This window comes from Grammomys surdaster, unplaced genomic scaffold, assembly GCF_004785775.1.
Source record: "Grammomys surdaster isolate TR1022 unplaced genomic scaffold, NIH_TR_1.0 183, whole genome shotgun sequence".
Taxonomy (NCBI): domain Eukaryota; kingdom Metazoa; phylum Chordata; class Mammalia; order Rodentia; family Muridae; genus Grammomys; species Grammomys surdaster.
This window is the reverse complement of record NW_021604628.1, coordinates 671,759-687,165: the sequence shown is the minus strand read 5'-3', so window position 1 is coordinate 687,165 and position 15,407 is coordinate 671,759. Positions and strand designations below refer to the sequence as shown.

General features: G+C 50.5%; 1 protein-coding gene across 1 annotated transcript; it reads right to left on the bottom strand.

Annotated features, from left to right (window-relative positions):
• Window positions 1-6,982: 6,982 nt before the first annotated feature.
• On the bottom strand, window positions 6,983-11,724 carry Pim1 (Pim-1 proto-oncogene, serine/threonine kinase; the record flags this gene model as incomplete). Its single annotated transcript, XM_028767917.1, has 6 exons — window positions 6,983-7,969; window positions 8,776-8,952; window positions 10,535-10,901; window positions 11,000-11,050; window positions 11,143-11,249; window positions 11,364-11,724. Coding segments are annotated over 6 exons (1,221 nt in total), but the record flags the coding sequence as incomplete, so codon positions are not given.
• Between the last annotated feature and the right edge of the window lie 3,683 nt (window positions 11,725-15,407).

The window sequence follows — 15,407 nt, the reverse complement described above, 5'->3', positions numbered from 1 at the left end:
AGAGTGAGTTCCAGGACAGCCAGGGCTACACAGAGAAACCCTGTCTCAAAAAAAAAAAAAAAAAAAAAAAAAGTTCAAGGCTAGCTTGAGATGGTGGTGGTGGTGGTGGCAGTGGTGGTGGTGATCGGGTCAGGAGAGATAGTCCAGGTGTTAAGATACATACTAATCTTACAGAAGGTCCAAGTTTGGCTCCCGCCATTCAGATCTGACAGCTCCCAGCTCTCTGAAACTCCAGTTCCAGAGGATCCAAAGTCCTCCTCTGGCTTCTGCAAGTACTTGTACCCAACTGTGGGCACACCCACACACAGACACACCAAGTTCACAAATAATTAAAAACTGAAAATAAGCCGGGCAGTGGTGGCGCACGCCTTTAATCCCAGCACTTGGGAGGCAGAGGCAGGCGGATTTCTGAGTTCGAGGCCGGCCTGGTCTACAGAGTGAGTTCCAGGACAGCCAGGGCTACACAGAGAAACCCTGTCTCGAAAAAACCAAAAAAAAACAAAAATAACAAAAACTGAAAATAAAATCTTAAAGCCACCACATCGAAGTAGATGAACGTAAAAGCATTTATTTCAAGGTAAGAAAAAGCTACACATAGCCTTCAGGACAGCAGGGTCTATATCTGGGGGCACCGGGGTACAAAGAAATCGATCTGGTCACATAGACAGATGATAGACATGACTGTCACTGTCCTGCCTGTAGTCTAGGGTGACCTATAACTCAGGCTGAGGATGACCTTGAACATCTGGGATTAAAAACCCTACCCAGGGCATCGCGCATGCTTGGTAAGCGTTCTACCCACTGGGCCACATCACCAACTTGCTTAATATTGGCTCTTGAGCTTGGCGTTCGATTCCCACCAATAGGATACAATTCAATAACCGTCGGTTGCGACATTGTATCCTGTACCTGAGATCATGAAGAATTCTGCACATCGGATGTCCTATTAAAGTAAATAAAGAGCAGGGCAGTGGTGGCACACGCCTGTAATCCCAGCACTTGGGAGGCAGAGGCAGACGGATTTCTGAGTTCGAGGCCAGCCTGGTTTACAGAGTGAGTTCCAGGACAGCCAGAACTACACAGAGAAACCCTGTCTCGAAAAACCAAAATAAATAAATAAATAAATAAATAAATAAATAAATAAATAATACGGTCTAATACGGTCCTCTCAGCTTGGCCTTAGTTCTTCTTCATTTCCACTTCCTCACCCCGCCACCGGAGGGGTCACGGCAACCTTGCTGTTGGCAATCGGGGGTTAGTAGCACAAGGCCACTGCGGAAAGGAACTGCTGTGGGGGGAGGGCGAGGCCATATCTGCTCCAACACTGCTCTCGATAGGTCCTTGTGGTGAGGGTTTCCAAGAACCAGCGGAGCAGTTAAGAGAGCTGAGCAACACTTACGAGAAACGCGCCCCGCCCCGCCCCACCCCCACCCCCCGGCCCCTTTCTCCCCCACTTTGCGGTCTCCAGCCCTTCCTCCCTTCCAGGACACACAGGTGCAGGGTATGTCTATTTCCACAGAGCGGGGTTCCTTCCCCAACTCTGCTCTGACCTGCGTGTCCTGGAGCCCAAAGGGGCCCTGAGATGACCCATCACCACTCAAATGCCCAGTTGTCAGAAATACAACACGGGTTTGGTCCCTACTACCAAGAGGAAAAATGTGTCCGTCTAACAGAGAAGCGATGGGCATGGCTAATCTGAACCCAAGTTCTAAAATTCTCTCTCTCTCTCTCTCTCTCTCTTTCTGATGATCTCATGTAGCCCAGGCTAGCCTTGAACTGGATAAGGTAGCCCTGAACTCCCATCCTCCTCCTCCTCCTGCCTGCATGTACTTCACAAATGCTGGGATTAGGCCCATGCCCTGGTACACATCAGGAGGTCAGAGGTCAATTTAGATGAAAGAGTTGGTTCTCTCCTCCCAGTGTGTGGCTCTTAGGTCCCTGGGTTGAACTCAGATCATCAGGTTTGGCAGTAAGAGCCTTTAACCTGCTATTGCTGAGCTACCGCATTGTCTCCAAAATACTGTTATTTTTCATGACACTTTCCAGTGTAAAAATCCATGGGCCAGGCACTGGGGCACAAACCTGCAATCCCAGTTCCAGGAGGCTAGTGCAGGAGGATCGGAAGTTCAAGGTCACCCTCTGCTACATAGTAAGGTGTTGGAGGCCAGTCCCTAAGATCAGTTCTGGAGGAAAGGAAGGGACTTTATCATTGGGAATGAGAGGACGAGAGAGATAGGTGGGGTAAGCGTGACCAAAATACATCAGCTGCAGGTCTGAAAATGTCAAATGGGGGGAGGGGGAGGAGGTGGCTGGAGAGTTGGCTCAGAGGTTAAGAGCACTGGCTGCCGTTCTAGAAACCCCGGATTCAATTCCTAGAACCCACATGATAGCTCACAACTGTCTATAACTCCAGTCCCAGGGGTTCCGATGTCCTCTTCTGCCCGATACTCTGGGCACCAGGTGCATTCATGATGCACAGACAAATGCAGAGAAGACATCAGCACACATAACGTGAAATGGAAAAGACATTAGTGTCAAGATGGAGCCTACCCTTCTTGAAGCAGAGTTAGCGTTCATTCAAATACTTTAAGAGTAGTCGAGTGTCACGGAGGGTAAGGGTGCCTGTTGTCCAGGCCTGATTACCTGATAACTAGGGTCTGGTTCCTGGAGTCCACATCGGAGGAGGACAGAACAAACTCTGGCAAGTTGTTCTCTGATCTCCCCACCGCACCATAGCATAGGAACCCAGCCCATGCTACACAGATGGAGACTCTGTCTCAACAACAACAAAAAAATATAATAAAATAAAACAATGAAACACTGTCTTCCCTGTGAGGCTTTCCCAATCTCTTCCTTCTAGGGCATCCATTTCTATCTCCTGCCTCCTGTACAGGAAGTACGGTTCTGTCCACAATGTCACATGTCATGTAGCACTAGAAAGCAAACCAACAGCGGCAGAAACAGCTGTCTCCATCTCTTGGATCAGAACGAATGCCAAGGTAGCCGGGCCTGTCCCTCTCTCCAGATCACAACCCCCTTCTTACTCCTTAGCAGTGACGACCACAATCCTGACACCCCACACCCACCCCAGGGACCTGCCTGGTACTGTCCTAAACTTGCAAGTCTGCATTCACACACGGGAGGGATTTGCATGTGCAAACACTCAATAATATATAAACTTTCTTTCTAATAACCAAACCAAGAACAGGCCCTTGTACACACCAGCCAGCTCCTCACTGGTCTCAATAATATAACCAGGTCATGGAGAATAAGAGGAAATGGTAGAATCGGAACTCAAGGCAGATGCCCAGTGGATGTTCTTAACAATCGTTCTTTTTTTTTTTTTTTTTTTTTGGTTTTTCGAGACAGGGTTTCTCTGTATAGCCCGGGATGTCCTGGAACTCACTCTGTAGACCAGGCTGGCCTCGAACTCAGAAATCCGCCTGCCTCTGCCTCCCGAGTGCTGGGATTAAAGGCGTGCGCCACCACCGCCCGGCCTTAACAATCGTTCTTAAACCCCATTAACAAGAGACCGGCTAGGACCCTTCCCCTTCTCAAAAACTGCCTAGTCTGAGCTCAACACACCTATCATCCTAGGGTTCAAGTCTAGCCTGGAATGCATGAGATGTTGTTTCAGATAAATAAATACAATCGAGCAGGGTTTGGTGGCACAGACCTTTAATCTTAGCTCTCAGGGAGGCAGAGGCAGGTGGATCTCTGTGAGTTTGAGACCAACCTGGTTTACATAAAGAGGTCCAGGCTAGCCAGGGGGCTGCTACCTAGTGAGACTTTGTCTCAAAAACGAAAACCAAATAAACCAAAAAGCATCTCCTACAACCTCTGACCTCTTCTACTTAGCGAGGACCTACTTTCTTCAGACATACTGTCTGGCCCTCAGCAGTCTCAACAGCCACGGAAAAGGGGCCCCCAACTCATCTCAAGGACGAGAAGGGGCAAAGCTCTGCCGTATTTCAGTATTTCATTAGACGTTTCTAGCAACTTTCAGTTGTTCACTTGCAACTTTACGGGAAAGGTCCCAGAGTGTGCCTAGACACCCGGAGCTGACTGGCAGTGTGTATACAGGAAGGAGGAGGGGACAGAGGGGTAGGGAAAAGGGGAACTTCAGAAAATCATCCCCCAAGAGCTGAGAAATCCTTCCTTCCTTTCTGAGCCACATGGAGGCTGTGCTGGGGTTTGGGAACTAGATCTCTCAATGAAGGGAGGGCACTGTGGCCTGGTCCTTCACGAGTGCATGGGGCCAAGTTCCTAAGAGATTATGGCAAGAGAGAAGGAAGAGGTCACGGTGACCCTGCAGGAGGTAAGAGTGTTAGAACTGTTACTACTGCACAGAAAGCAACAAGAAAACAATGTTGAAACCTAGGCATGGGGGTGGCAAGCCTGAGATCCCAGATACAGGGAGATCAGGAGGAGTTCAAGGCTATCCTGGACTATTTAAGCAGTTTGAGGTCAAGCCTAGGCTACAGGAGACCCCTGCTTCGAAAAAGAAAACAGTTACTTTTAATACACGGATCAGCAGCGGTTCAACTACTAGGACACACTCGGACCAAACATATGAGGCAAATTGGGGGTCCCATCTTCCAGGAGAACCTAACACAAAAAATAAACAGTGATCTACCGAACCAAGGATGCTTGGTCCACAGGTTTCACTCAGTCCCAACGTAAGCAAGCTGCAGGGCAAACCATACGTCATACCAAGTAGTTCCACAGAGTCAATCACCAACACTCTAACTAAAGGTGAAAGGACCTGAGCCAAGCCCCATCCCAGCCCAGTGGCTCACACCCATGACCCCAAATTCAGACAGGGAGATGTCTGTGAGTTCAAGGCTTGCATTTATGACCCCAATGCACAGACAGAGGGAGATGGCTGTGAGTTCAAGGCTTGCCTGGGCTACAAAGTCAGAACCTGGGGATAAGCTCTTCAGTAAAGTTACCTATCTCAGAGTAGATATACAGTCATCACATTTCCTAAATGTCTCTTTTGTGTATGAGTGCTTATCTACATGTATGTATGCACACTAGGTGCGTGCATCAGATCTCCTAAAGCTGGAATTAAAGGCAATTGTGAGGTCATACGGGTGCTGAGAACCAATCCCAGGCTCTCTGCAAGAACAGCAAATGTTTCCCTTTTAATGGGTGCTTTATCTGTGTATTTGTATCTGTGCTTGTTTAGTTCAGGTCTTGGCTCAGGTCCACTCACCTTTAGTGAGAGTGTTGGTTATTGACTCTGTGGAAATACTTGGCGTGATGTATGCCCTTGGAGGCCAGAAGAGCACATTGGATCCTCTGGAACTGGAGTTACAGATGGTTGTGAACCATCATGTGGGTGCTTACTGAACCCAGATCCTCTGGAAGAACTTTTAACCGCTGACCCATCTCTTCACTTCCCCTGCCCATCCCCACTGAGATAGGATAGGCCTGGAACTTTGTACCCCAGTCTTAACTCCCCAGCCTGAACTCATAGAAATCTATTTTTCCAGAGTGCTTGTCCTTCCGGTTGATTAGAAAGGTGTATCCTGGGCTGACCTTGAACTCATCCTCTTAGTTCCCAAATGCTGGGATTATAGGATTACACCGCTCTGCTAGGAAGATGTTCCCAAACCTTTTCCAGTGGAGCTGGGGAAGGATGTGCACGCCTTTAATCCCAGCACTTGGGAGGCAAAGGCAGGCAGATTCAGGAGTTTCAGGCCAGCTTGGTCTATACATAGCAAATTCCAAGGCTACACAGTAAAACCGTGTCTCAAAAACACTGGGCCACTGGTTATACATGCCTTTAATCCCAGCATTCACTGAGCAGGGCAGGCAGGTCTAAGCTCAAGGCCAACCTGATCTACAACCCTAGTTACAGCTAGGGCTAAAGAAAAACCATGCTTTGAAATACCAAAAGCCAGGGGGCTGGAGAGATGGCTCAATGGTTAAGAGCACTGACTGCTCTTCCAGAGGTCCTGAGTTCGATTCTCAGCAACCCCATGGTGGCTCACAACCATCTGTAATGGGATCCCATGCCCTGTTCTGCAGACAGCTACAGTGTACTCACATACATTAAAAAATCTACCAAAAACCAAACCAAACTCCAAGTGCTACCTGTGATCATTTCTGTAATCTCAAAGTTCAATAGAGTAGCAATAGTACTCTACGCTTAATGCCACCTGGTTCCGTGACATCAGAAAAAATTAGTCCCAGCCAAGTCTTGTCTCCATGTTAGCAATGCTACAGTTCCGCTGCACCTGCTTTGAAAGGTGACAATTGCTAAGCTTTTGTGGGAGAGAATCGGTCATAGTCTGGGGGTTTCCTTGGTAGAGAGAGCGGGCAGGGAAGGCCTGGGTTCTGTCCAGCACTGATTTGTACAGCAAGCCTAGCACTTCTGTGCCCCAGCAGGAAATCAGATCTAGTCTGAAAGTGCCCCATCTACCTGGCTCTGTACCAACCCTATGTCTTTATATGAATGAATGGAAAACTCAAAGTTAAGACAAAAGGTTTTTATTCAAAAAATGCCAAGTATATAAAAAAAAAAATAAGATCTCTTTTATTCCCCTGTACAGTATATTTCACTCAGATAAAACCAGCGGGTTACAATGCTGCTCAAAGCACAGCCCCAGAGGATCCGGAAGGCACACCACACCGGAACTGCCTTTCTGTCTTATGTACACAGTCAGCAGAGCCTAGACCCACTCCAGCAAGTAGGCAAGGGGGCTCCCAGACGGGATCTACAGTAGCTGTCCCACCGGAGTCCCAAACACCCCAGCAAGCATTGCAGCCCTCCCCAAAAAAGGTCCCCAAGTCAGGAGGAGGGAAAAAAAAGGACAGAACATGACAACAAAACCCTCAGGGCGACAGTTGAAGCTTGGAACAGGAAGGTAAACCAAATAAATAAATAAATAAATATACATTAAAACATTGACTTCCAGGCTAGAATGTGCCGTCTCTTGAAAAAAAAAAAAAAAAAAAAAAAAAGAAAAAAGAAAAAACCAAAAACAAGCAAAGAAACAAAAACAAAACCAAACAAAACCCCCAACACATAAAATAACTTAAAGGCATTTTTTTTCTTTAAAAATTGTTATCATCTACAATCCTTTTGCAGGCTACCATGCCGGACTATACACACATTTACAGCTTGTCTGGTTGTTGCATTGGTTGTGCGTTCTGTGTGAGGTCTTGGCTTTGAAACGGTTAAGTTGGAACCAAAGAGGAAGACCAGTTCACTTGGGAATTTTACTAAAGGAGCGGAAAAGGGCAGGTGGCTCAGCATGGCCCTGGAGCCTCTCCCATGGCACCTTTCATAGGAAGTGGGGGGGATGGGAAAGGAGGAGAGGAGGGAAGCGAACCCAGGCAGAATTTGAGAAGCAGCAGGTTAAGAGGTAAGTTCAAGTATTTCTCCCAGCACAGGCGGAGTCCCCACAGAAGGCACTCAGAGTTGGAAGAGGTGACAGGGACTTAAATATGGTGCTAGTTTTTATCCCACCCACCCCACCCCCAAGTGTTTTCCCTTACCCTGGCCCATCTTGGTGACCCACAGTCTCCATGGTGACTAAAAGTTCCATGACAGGGCTCTGAACCACTCCCATCCCCCACCCAAGGATTCTGCAGAGCCAGCAACGCTAGGAACAGAGTCTATGGGGAGGCAAAGAGGGGCCCAGAACGAGTGAAGTAGTCTCTTTTCCTTGCGGGGGCGCTGCTCCAGGGACCCGGAGTCTGGAATGAGTTGTCATTACTGTTCCTGCATGGTCAGGCAGGGTCCTGTTGGAGGCCAGAAGACAAGCTCTCCTTCCCTGGAGGGTCTGACAGAGAGGGTGCTATTTGCTGGGCGCCGGTGACAGGCTGTGCAGATGAATCTCAGCAGTTGCCTGGGGTAGGAGGACATCCTGCATCCATGGATGGTTCTGGATTTCTTCAAAGGAGGGCCGATCTGACGGTCTCAGGGCCAGGCACCATCTAATAAGATGCTGACATTCTGCAGAAGGTGGGGGCAGACGGAGGTAAAGATGACTCAACTTGTTTTTGTAACACAGAGGTCTCCTCTTCTTCCCAGAGACCCACAAGTCTGGGTTTTTTTTTTTTAAAGAGGCGTGTACTTTTATACCTAACACCGGCGACGGATACCGAAAGCCTCCAGCAGGTTGCTTTCATTAAAAAAAAAAAAGCCTCCCCTCTTAAAACTGTGGTTTCAGACTTCAATAGCCTGGGCCTTTCTCACGACACCCACTCAACAGTAATAGGAAGGATGACAAGGGTTTTGATGAGCCATCACTGAGCAAGATGAGGTGATTCAACTCACCTACCAACTTCCACTGACACTAGGTGGAATGAGGTCACCGGGACCACAATATTTAGAGAAGTATATGGCCTTAAGGGGAGAAGGGAGAAGGCTTCAACGGCTCTCCATTTTTTTTTTTTTTTTTAAAAAAACTTTGTTTAGGGTCTAGGTCTCTGCTGGTACTTAAACTTTTGTTTTACAGGGTCTGGTGGTTGGGGTGAGGTGTATATATATAACTCATTGCAATTTGAGCACGACTAAACCAAAAAGGCCCAGATGGGATTCCGAGGCCAAGCAGGTTAACTCTGATCCAGTGAAATCTCTCCATCTCAGTAGTTGGGGGTCAGAAGCAGGCTAAGCTCAGGCCCTACTCACCCCAAAATAAGTAGATAAAAATAAAGGTGGGTAGGAACGGACCCCCCCCATACTCTCACATCCTTGCAATCCCCAAACCAGCCTTTCAAACACAACATCCCCGAATGGAGGGGCCTATGGAAATTTACCTGAGGAGACCCTTTGCCGGAAGAACACTTGGCCCTTGATGATTTCTTCGTCGTGCTCAAACGGAATATCCCCACAGACCATGTCATACAGCAGGATCCCCAGGGACCAGACAGCCGCCGACCTGCCGTGGTATCTGTGGTAACGGATCCACTCCGGAGGACTGTACACTCGAGTTCCTAACCAGCGGAGGGAATAGAAAGAAACCGGCGTTAGCAAAAATAAACAAAGCAACTCGTCTGAGCTGTTCCTTTAAAATAAAAAAAACTTTTCCCCTCCAAAGTTTCTCTGTGTAGCTCTGAAAGTTACTCTGTAGGCCAGGCTGGCCTTGAACTCAGAGATCTGCCTACCTCTGCCTCCCAAGTGCTGGATTAAAAGCATTTTTAATCACCATCTCCACCCAGCTTTAAGACACGTTTTTTAACTCCAGCACTCAGGAGGCAAACAGGCAGATTTGACTTTAAAACGATCATACAAACTTTCCATCTCTGCCTCTTTGGTCCAGGCAGAAAACGGACAAGTGCTATGGTGTACACTTCCGGGAGTCCAAACCCTAAACCCAAATCCCTTACACACCAGCTCAAAGACTAACAAAGCCACCGAAAAGTTCGAGTCCAGAGGCCCTGGTGGGATAGCCTTTAACTGCAAGGATCCTGGGGATTTTGTCAGATTTGTCTCATCTAGCCGGGGACAAGGTGAGGACCTATAGACACAACACTGAAGTCAGAATGTGCTTTGGAAAGCTGGGTTGTACGCAAGCGAGGCACGACACCTACACTCTCCCTCCCTAGACTGGAAAGGTACAGTTGCAGGGCTGGTTCAGACCACGTGATTCCTGTTTACAAACTTTGGGTAGTAAAAAAAAAAAGTGCTAGCCTCATGGTGCTCAACAGGGGGCAGCAAAGGCTTGCCCAGGGGGGGAAAACACCAGAGAGGACTCAGCCAGCCATTAACTGCTAAATACAAAAAAAAAAGCAGCCCGGCCCAGCATCCTCCAAAGAAATTCAAACCACAAGCCAGAGTCACAAGTTTTGAAAGGAGGTAGTTTGTTAGGGTGAGCCACTCAGATCATGACCCACCCTCGTGCTTTGATCTAGTATTCCTCCCCTCCTTTTCTGAAAGAACGCGATCCAAGCCCCTCCCTATGATAGATAGGTTTTCAGCTTCCCCGAGGAGACACCCAACTAATTTTCAAACCAACAGATCTTATTTCACAACATCCATTCGAGACCTCGTCGACCCACAATACCCCCAAGTGGAGTGAGACCGCGGCCCTTATTCCTTTACCCTCAAAAACAAAACCCTGCAGTTCTAAGAACTACCTTAAAACTCCCCCACAAAACAAAACAAACTACAAAAAAAAAACCCGGCACCAATGTCTCCCGCCACCACCGGCTCCACCTCCTACTGGCGAGAAAAAGTGGGTCATACTTTAGAAATCTGGGCTACAGCCGGTTGCCCACGACCTCTTATTCACCGGGAAAGCATGGAATTTACTAAATCCCACTGAAAAGGAAAAAAAACAAGCAAACAACGGCCACAACAACAACAAAAAAATCCAATCACGCCAGAAATGTTGCAGGTTCGCTCAACCAGCTTGAAATCCCCGGCTGTACTATGCCGGGAAGCTCGCCTGTGCCCCACCCCTGCCAGCTCTGAGCCAGGCGGCCCAATGACCTTTACAAAGGGCCGAAGCCGAGGCCGCCGGAGGCTTCCAGGCCGGCACCTTGGGCAGCTCCCTTTCCCGGGGGCCTGGCTCACCATCAAAGTCCGTGTAGACTGTGTCCTTGAGCAGCGCCCCCGACCCGAAGTCGATGAGTTTGAGTTCGCCGCGGTTCAGGTCGATTAAGATGTTCTCGTCCTTGATGTCGCGGTGGAGAACCCCGCAGTTGTGGCAATGCCGCACGGCCTCCAGCACTTGCCAGAAGAAGCTTCGAGCCAGCTCCTCCTGGAGGGCTCCTCGCTCGGTGATAAAGTCGAAGAGGTCTTGCACCGGTTCGGGCCTCTCCAGGATCAGCACGAAACTATCCGGCCTCTCGAACCAGTCCAGAAGTCTAATGACGCCCGAGAAGCCCGAGCTCACCTTCTTCAGCAGGACCACTTCCATGGGCACCCGGGTCCCATTGGGCTGCAAAGGGTTGAGGGCGAGGGTGAGCGCGCCGGTTCCGGCACGCCCGTCACCACCCACCCACCCATTGCGAGGGTCTCCGGCTCGGGCTCACTCACCAGTTCTCCCCAATCGGAAATCCGGTCCTTCTCCACGTGCTTGATGGCCACCTGGAAGAAGAAGACCCCCGAGTCTCCATCAGATCCCTCCTGCTCAAAGCATCCCTCCGAGCGCCCTCCCCGAGGCAGGGTTACCCACTCACCGGCAAGTTATCGGCGACGCGGATGCCCGAGTAAACCGAGCCGAAGCCACCGCTGCCCAACAGCGGGCCCACCTGGTACTGTGACTCCAGGGGCTCCTTCTCTTTGCCTAGGAAAAAGAGGCACGGGACACTTAGCGCGCGCGGCCCACGCGGGGGTCTCCCGGCGTCCCCCCCCACCTCTCCAACGACCCGCGCGCCCAGGATGGGGTGGGGACACTCACCCGGCGCCAGCTTGGTGGCGTGCAGGTCGTTGCAGGGCGCGGCGCGCAGGTGGGCCAGGGAGTTGATCTTGGACAGGAGCATCCCCACCTCCAGGGTGTCGGTGAGGCTCCGGTGCCGGGACGAACAGCAGCGGCGGCGGAGCGAGCTGGGGCTGAGCCGACGGCCGGGACTCAGACTGCGGGTGGCGTTGCGGCTCGGGCTGCGGCTGGCGCGCAAGGCCGAGGGCGAGTCGGAGGACGATTGAGGGCGCTGGCGGGGCTGGCGGCGGGTAGGCTCGCCGGCCGGGTCAGGCAGTGCGGAAGGCGGCGGGGCGAGAGGCGCCGCGGGACCCAGGGCTGCTGCTGACTGTGACTGCTGCTGCTACTGCTGCTGCTACTGCCGATCCCGCCGCCGGCGCTGCCTACTTCCCTCCAGCCTCCTCCGCCGCCACGGCCGCTGCTGCAGACGCCCGGCTCGCCCCGCCGCCAGGAGTAAAGGGGCGGAGCGCGCCGCTGGGGAGGGCGCGCGCGGCGGGCGGGGACGGGGCGGGGCCTCTCCGGGAGGCCGAGGTGGGGAGCCCGGCTGGCGCGGCGGCGGAGGGCGGAGAGGGGGCGGGGAGGCGGCGGGACGAGGGCCGCTCCCCTCCACTCCGCCCCCTCGCGGCTACACCCCTCTCTCCTGCCCCGCCTCCGGGCGCGGCTTCAGCCAACCAGAAGGGTCATTATTTGCATAAGGCCCTGCGGGCCCCGCCCACGCCCCGCCCCCCCGCGCCTCGCGGTCAGAATGGTCGCTAACGCCGCCACGACGTGGCGGGAAGGAAAAGGCGCCAAAACGGAGGGGGAGGGACGCTGGGCGTGCGGGGAGGCGGGAGCTGGGTGGCGCGCGCGGCCGGGGGAGGAAGGATGGGGAGGGGCGTATCGATTCAAACCCAAACAATAACAAAGCCATCAAAGGCCGCCCGAGGCCAGCTCCGCCAGCTCTTGTGTTTCCCGGAGATTTGGGGTGTGGAAGGGGGGTCGAGGGTTGGAGCCGGAGCGTTAGCAAGTTGTGAGAAATGGAAGGGCGTTGGTGTGGCCGGCGCGGAGGCCATGAGCAGGGACCGCGTGTGTGTGTGTGTGTGTGGATGCCGACCGGGGTGGTCCTCTGGTGTGACTCAGCCGGGAGACCTCCAAGGCTGCTGGGGCGGGTTGACGATGAGCTGTGGGCTAGATCCTAGGAGTGGTGATTGTGTTTTGTGGGTGGTGGGGGGCGAAGGCTGTGCAAGACGTGAGTCACCGGCATTTTGCACACCGAGAGAGTCACAGGCCTGCGAGCGAGGAAGAGTGTGTGTGGGGGGGGAGACCTGGGCTGCGAGGAGCGGGTGACAAAGATTCTCAATTTAGAAATGCAAAGGAAAATTAGAAGGTACCAGGCGGTCCTGATCGCCCTCAGAGAGGATCCGTGTCCGAGCGCCTGGGACAGAGGAAATCACGACACAAATGTTAGCTCGCTCGTGCCAGATGCTGTCTCAGCCCCTTCGGAGAGGGCGGGAGGAGCAGGAAAATTCCTGATCGCGGGCGAGGGTGGGAGGGTGCCGCTGTGTTTAATCAGAGGTTGCTCTGGTAGTCACCTTCTTTCTCATCAGCTTGGTATTAGCAGTCAGGCGATACCAGCTATTATTGGCCCCGACCCCAGCCTTGTCTCAAAGGAAAGTCCCCACATGCACGTGGAAATACCACGGAGAACTAGCCGAGTCTGCTTTCATCTTTTGTCCTGTTTAAACTTAATGGAGAGTTGATAACGACGTATGGAATACGGGTAAACTCTCATTCTGTGTAATCCATAAACTGAGATACTACTGGCCAGAGTCATTGAGAGCCCACTGCACCCCATTTTCGTTATTTTTTGTTTTGTTTTTTTAGGTCCGAGAGATCTTTAAAGGTAGAATGAGCCTGTTACGGGTGTAGTCATTAACGCATTTAAATGCTTCCTTTACAAGTTTTCCATGGTGCTTATAAAGATGCCCAGAGACTCCATAACTTTTATGGACGCCTCTTACAAAACATTACATATTTCCCTTTTGTTTGTGTTCTGTGGTCTAACTCATTCGTTTCTGATGACGAAAGGAGAAAAACCCAGGGGAACAAGAATTACTTCCTTTTTTTGGCAGATAGGAAAATGAATCGTAACTGAGATGACACAGGGTCATACGACAGCCGGGGGAATGACCCAAATTCGGTTCCTGAGACTTCAGAGCTTTGCCTTTAATTAGCCTTAAAACATCTATGACACTGGCATTGAACAGGGCATCAGAAAACAGGTATACCTGGAGTAGTGCCCAGCGTTAAACCACAGCATTCTGGACCAGGCCAGCCTTGTCTACATAGAGAAATTCTGTTTATAAATAAATATTTTTAAAACACCAGTACACCTCCAGTCCTCTATCAGACCCTCGGCTCTGTCCAAACAGGGCTATTTCCACTTGTTTTCAATCTCCCAACACATTCCAGACTTTGTGCCTTTGAAAACTCAAGTTTACCTGTCCAAAGTGCCCTGTCCTCTTCTCGGAATGTGTCTGATGTTGGGAAATAAGTCCAGATCTTACACGTGCACCCTGCCACTGAGCTACAACTCCAGCCTAGACAGCTCCAGCCCTGTCTCTTACTCAAAGCCTCGAGTTCTGAACGAATGCACATGTATTTCCATATTTTTGCTGAACAAACCTCAAGCCAACATTCACTGTCCCTCTGCCCATCTGACAGTCATGTGGGGTTATTGCAAAGGGGAAAAAAATCTTTCTGGGCTGGGGCTGCAGTTCAGTTGGTAGAGTCCTTGCTTGGCATATTTAAAATCCTGGGTTTGATCCCCAGCACTGCATAAATGGTACCTTGGGTATGCCCATGATCCCAGGATGAAGGAGTCAGAGGCAGAAGGGTCAGAAGTTCAAAGTTAGTCAGAGACATGAAAGATCTTGTCTTAAAACAACAAAAGGCTTCCTGTATGCTATCTTTTCATTTATTTATACAGTCTACCCACTTTGTTTTCTTTTTCTACTTCTTAATATGCAATCTCACTGTTCACGCTGAAGCCAGGACAGTTCTCAGGTTCATGGATATTCTGCTTCTGCCTTCCCACTTGCCTACCCTGCAAGCACGACCACCTTTCATCCAACAGTTACTGATGGGAGAGAAAGTGTATGATCCGACGTAAAAGATCACACTCAAAAATCAATTCATGAACCAGATATAGTGGGTCATATTTGTAATTCCAGTACTTGGAAGGCTGAGACAGGAGGATTGCCAGACTGAGCCGTGAAGTTCAGTGAAGCCAGATGGTATAACCAAGACCCTGTCTCAAAAAGAAAAGCCTGTGGGTGAGTATGTCACTCAGTGATCAGATAGTCATCTAGGATGCCTGGGGTTCATGATCAATGTGGGGGAAAAAACCCACAAAAAACAAACAAACAAAAAACCCAGGATATTTATGTGGGCTGAGGAAAAAATCAGGCCAAAGGAGAGAAAAAAAAAAAAAAAACTAAACCAGCAAACTCCATTAAGGAAGCTTTCAATTCTGAGAAGAGGTACCTGGTGTTTATGAAACCAGGCCAGGTTACCTAGTCTTTCTTCCCAAGCTGTAGCCCAGGTGTCAATAACATCACCTACCTCCTCGCTGGAAGAAGCAAAGTCTGCATGTGGGTGAAGCCTATCCTCAGACCCAGCAAAAAGCTAACCCCTGCTATGACATGGCAACAGTGTCCATTGTGATGACAATTGTGACAGCAAGCACCTGGAAAAGAGATTCTTGGCAAGTCCTTTTATTATGATCCCATTTGTGTGAGGCAGGCGGGGATGGGTGCACATCACAGTGGGCGTGGGGAGGTCAGAGGACAGTTCTCAGGAGCTGATGTTGGAAGATCCTTATACTTAGAAGGGTCCAAAGGTAAAGATGCCGGATAAGGGAACTGAGATGGGTAAAGGTGCTGCCAAACAGAGTTTGATCTCCTGGGTCTTAAATAAATCCCCAAGTTGTCCTCTGACTCTCTCTCTCTCTCTCTCTCTCTCTCTCTCTCTCTCTCTCTCTCTCTC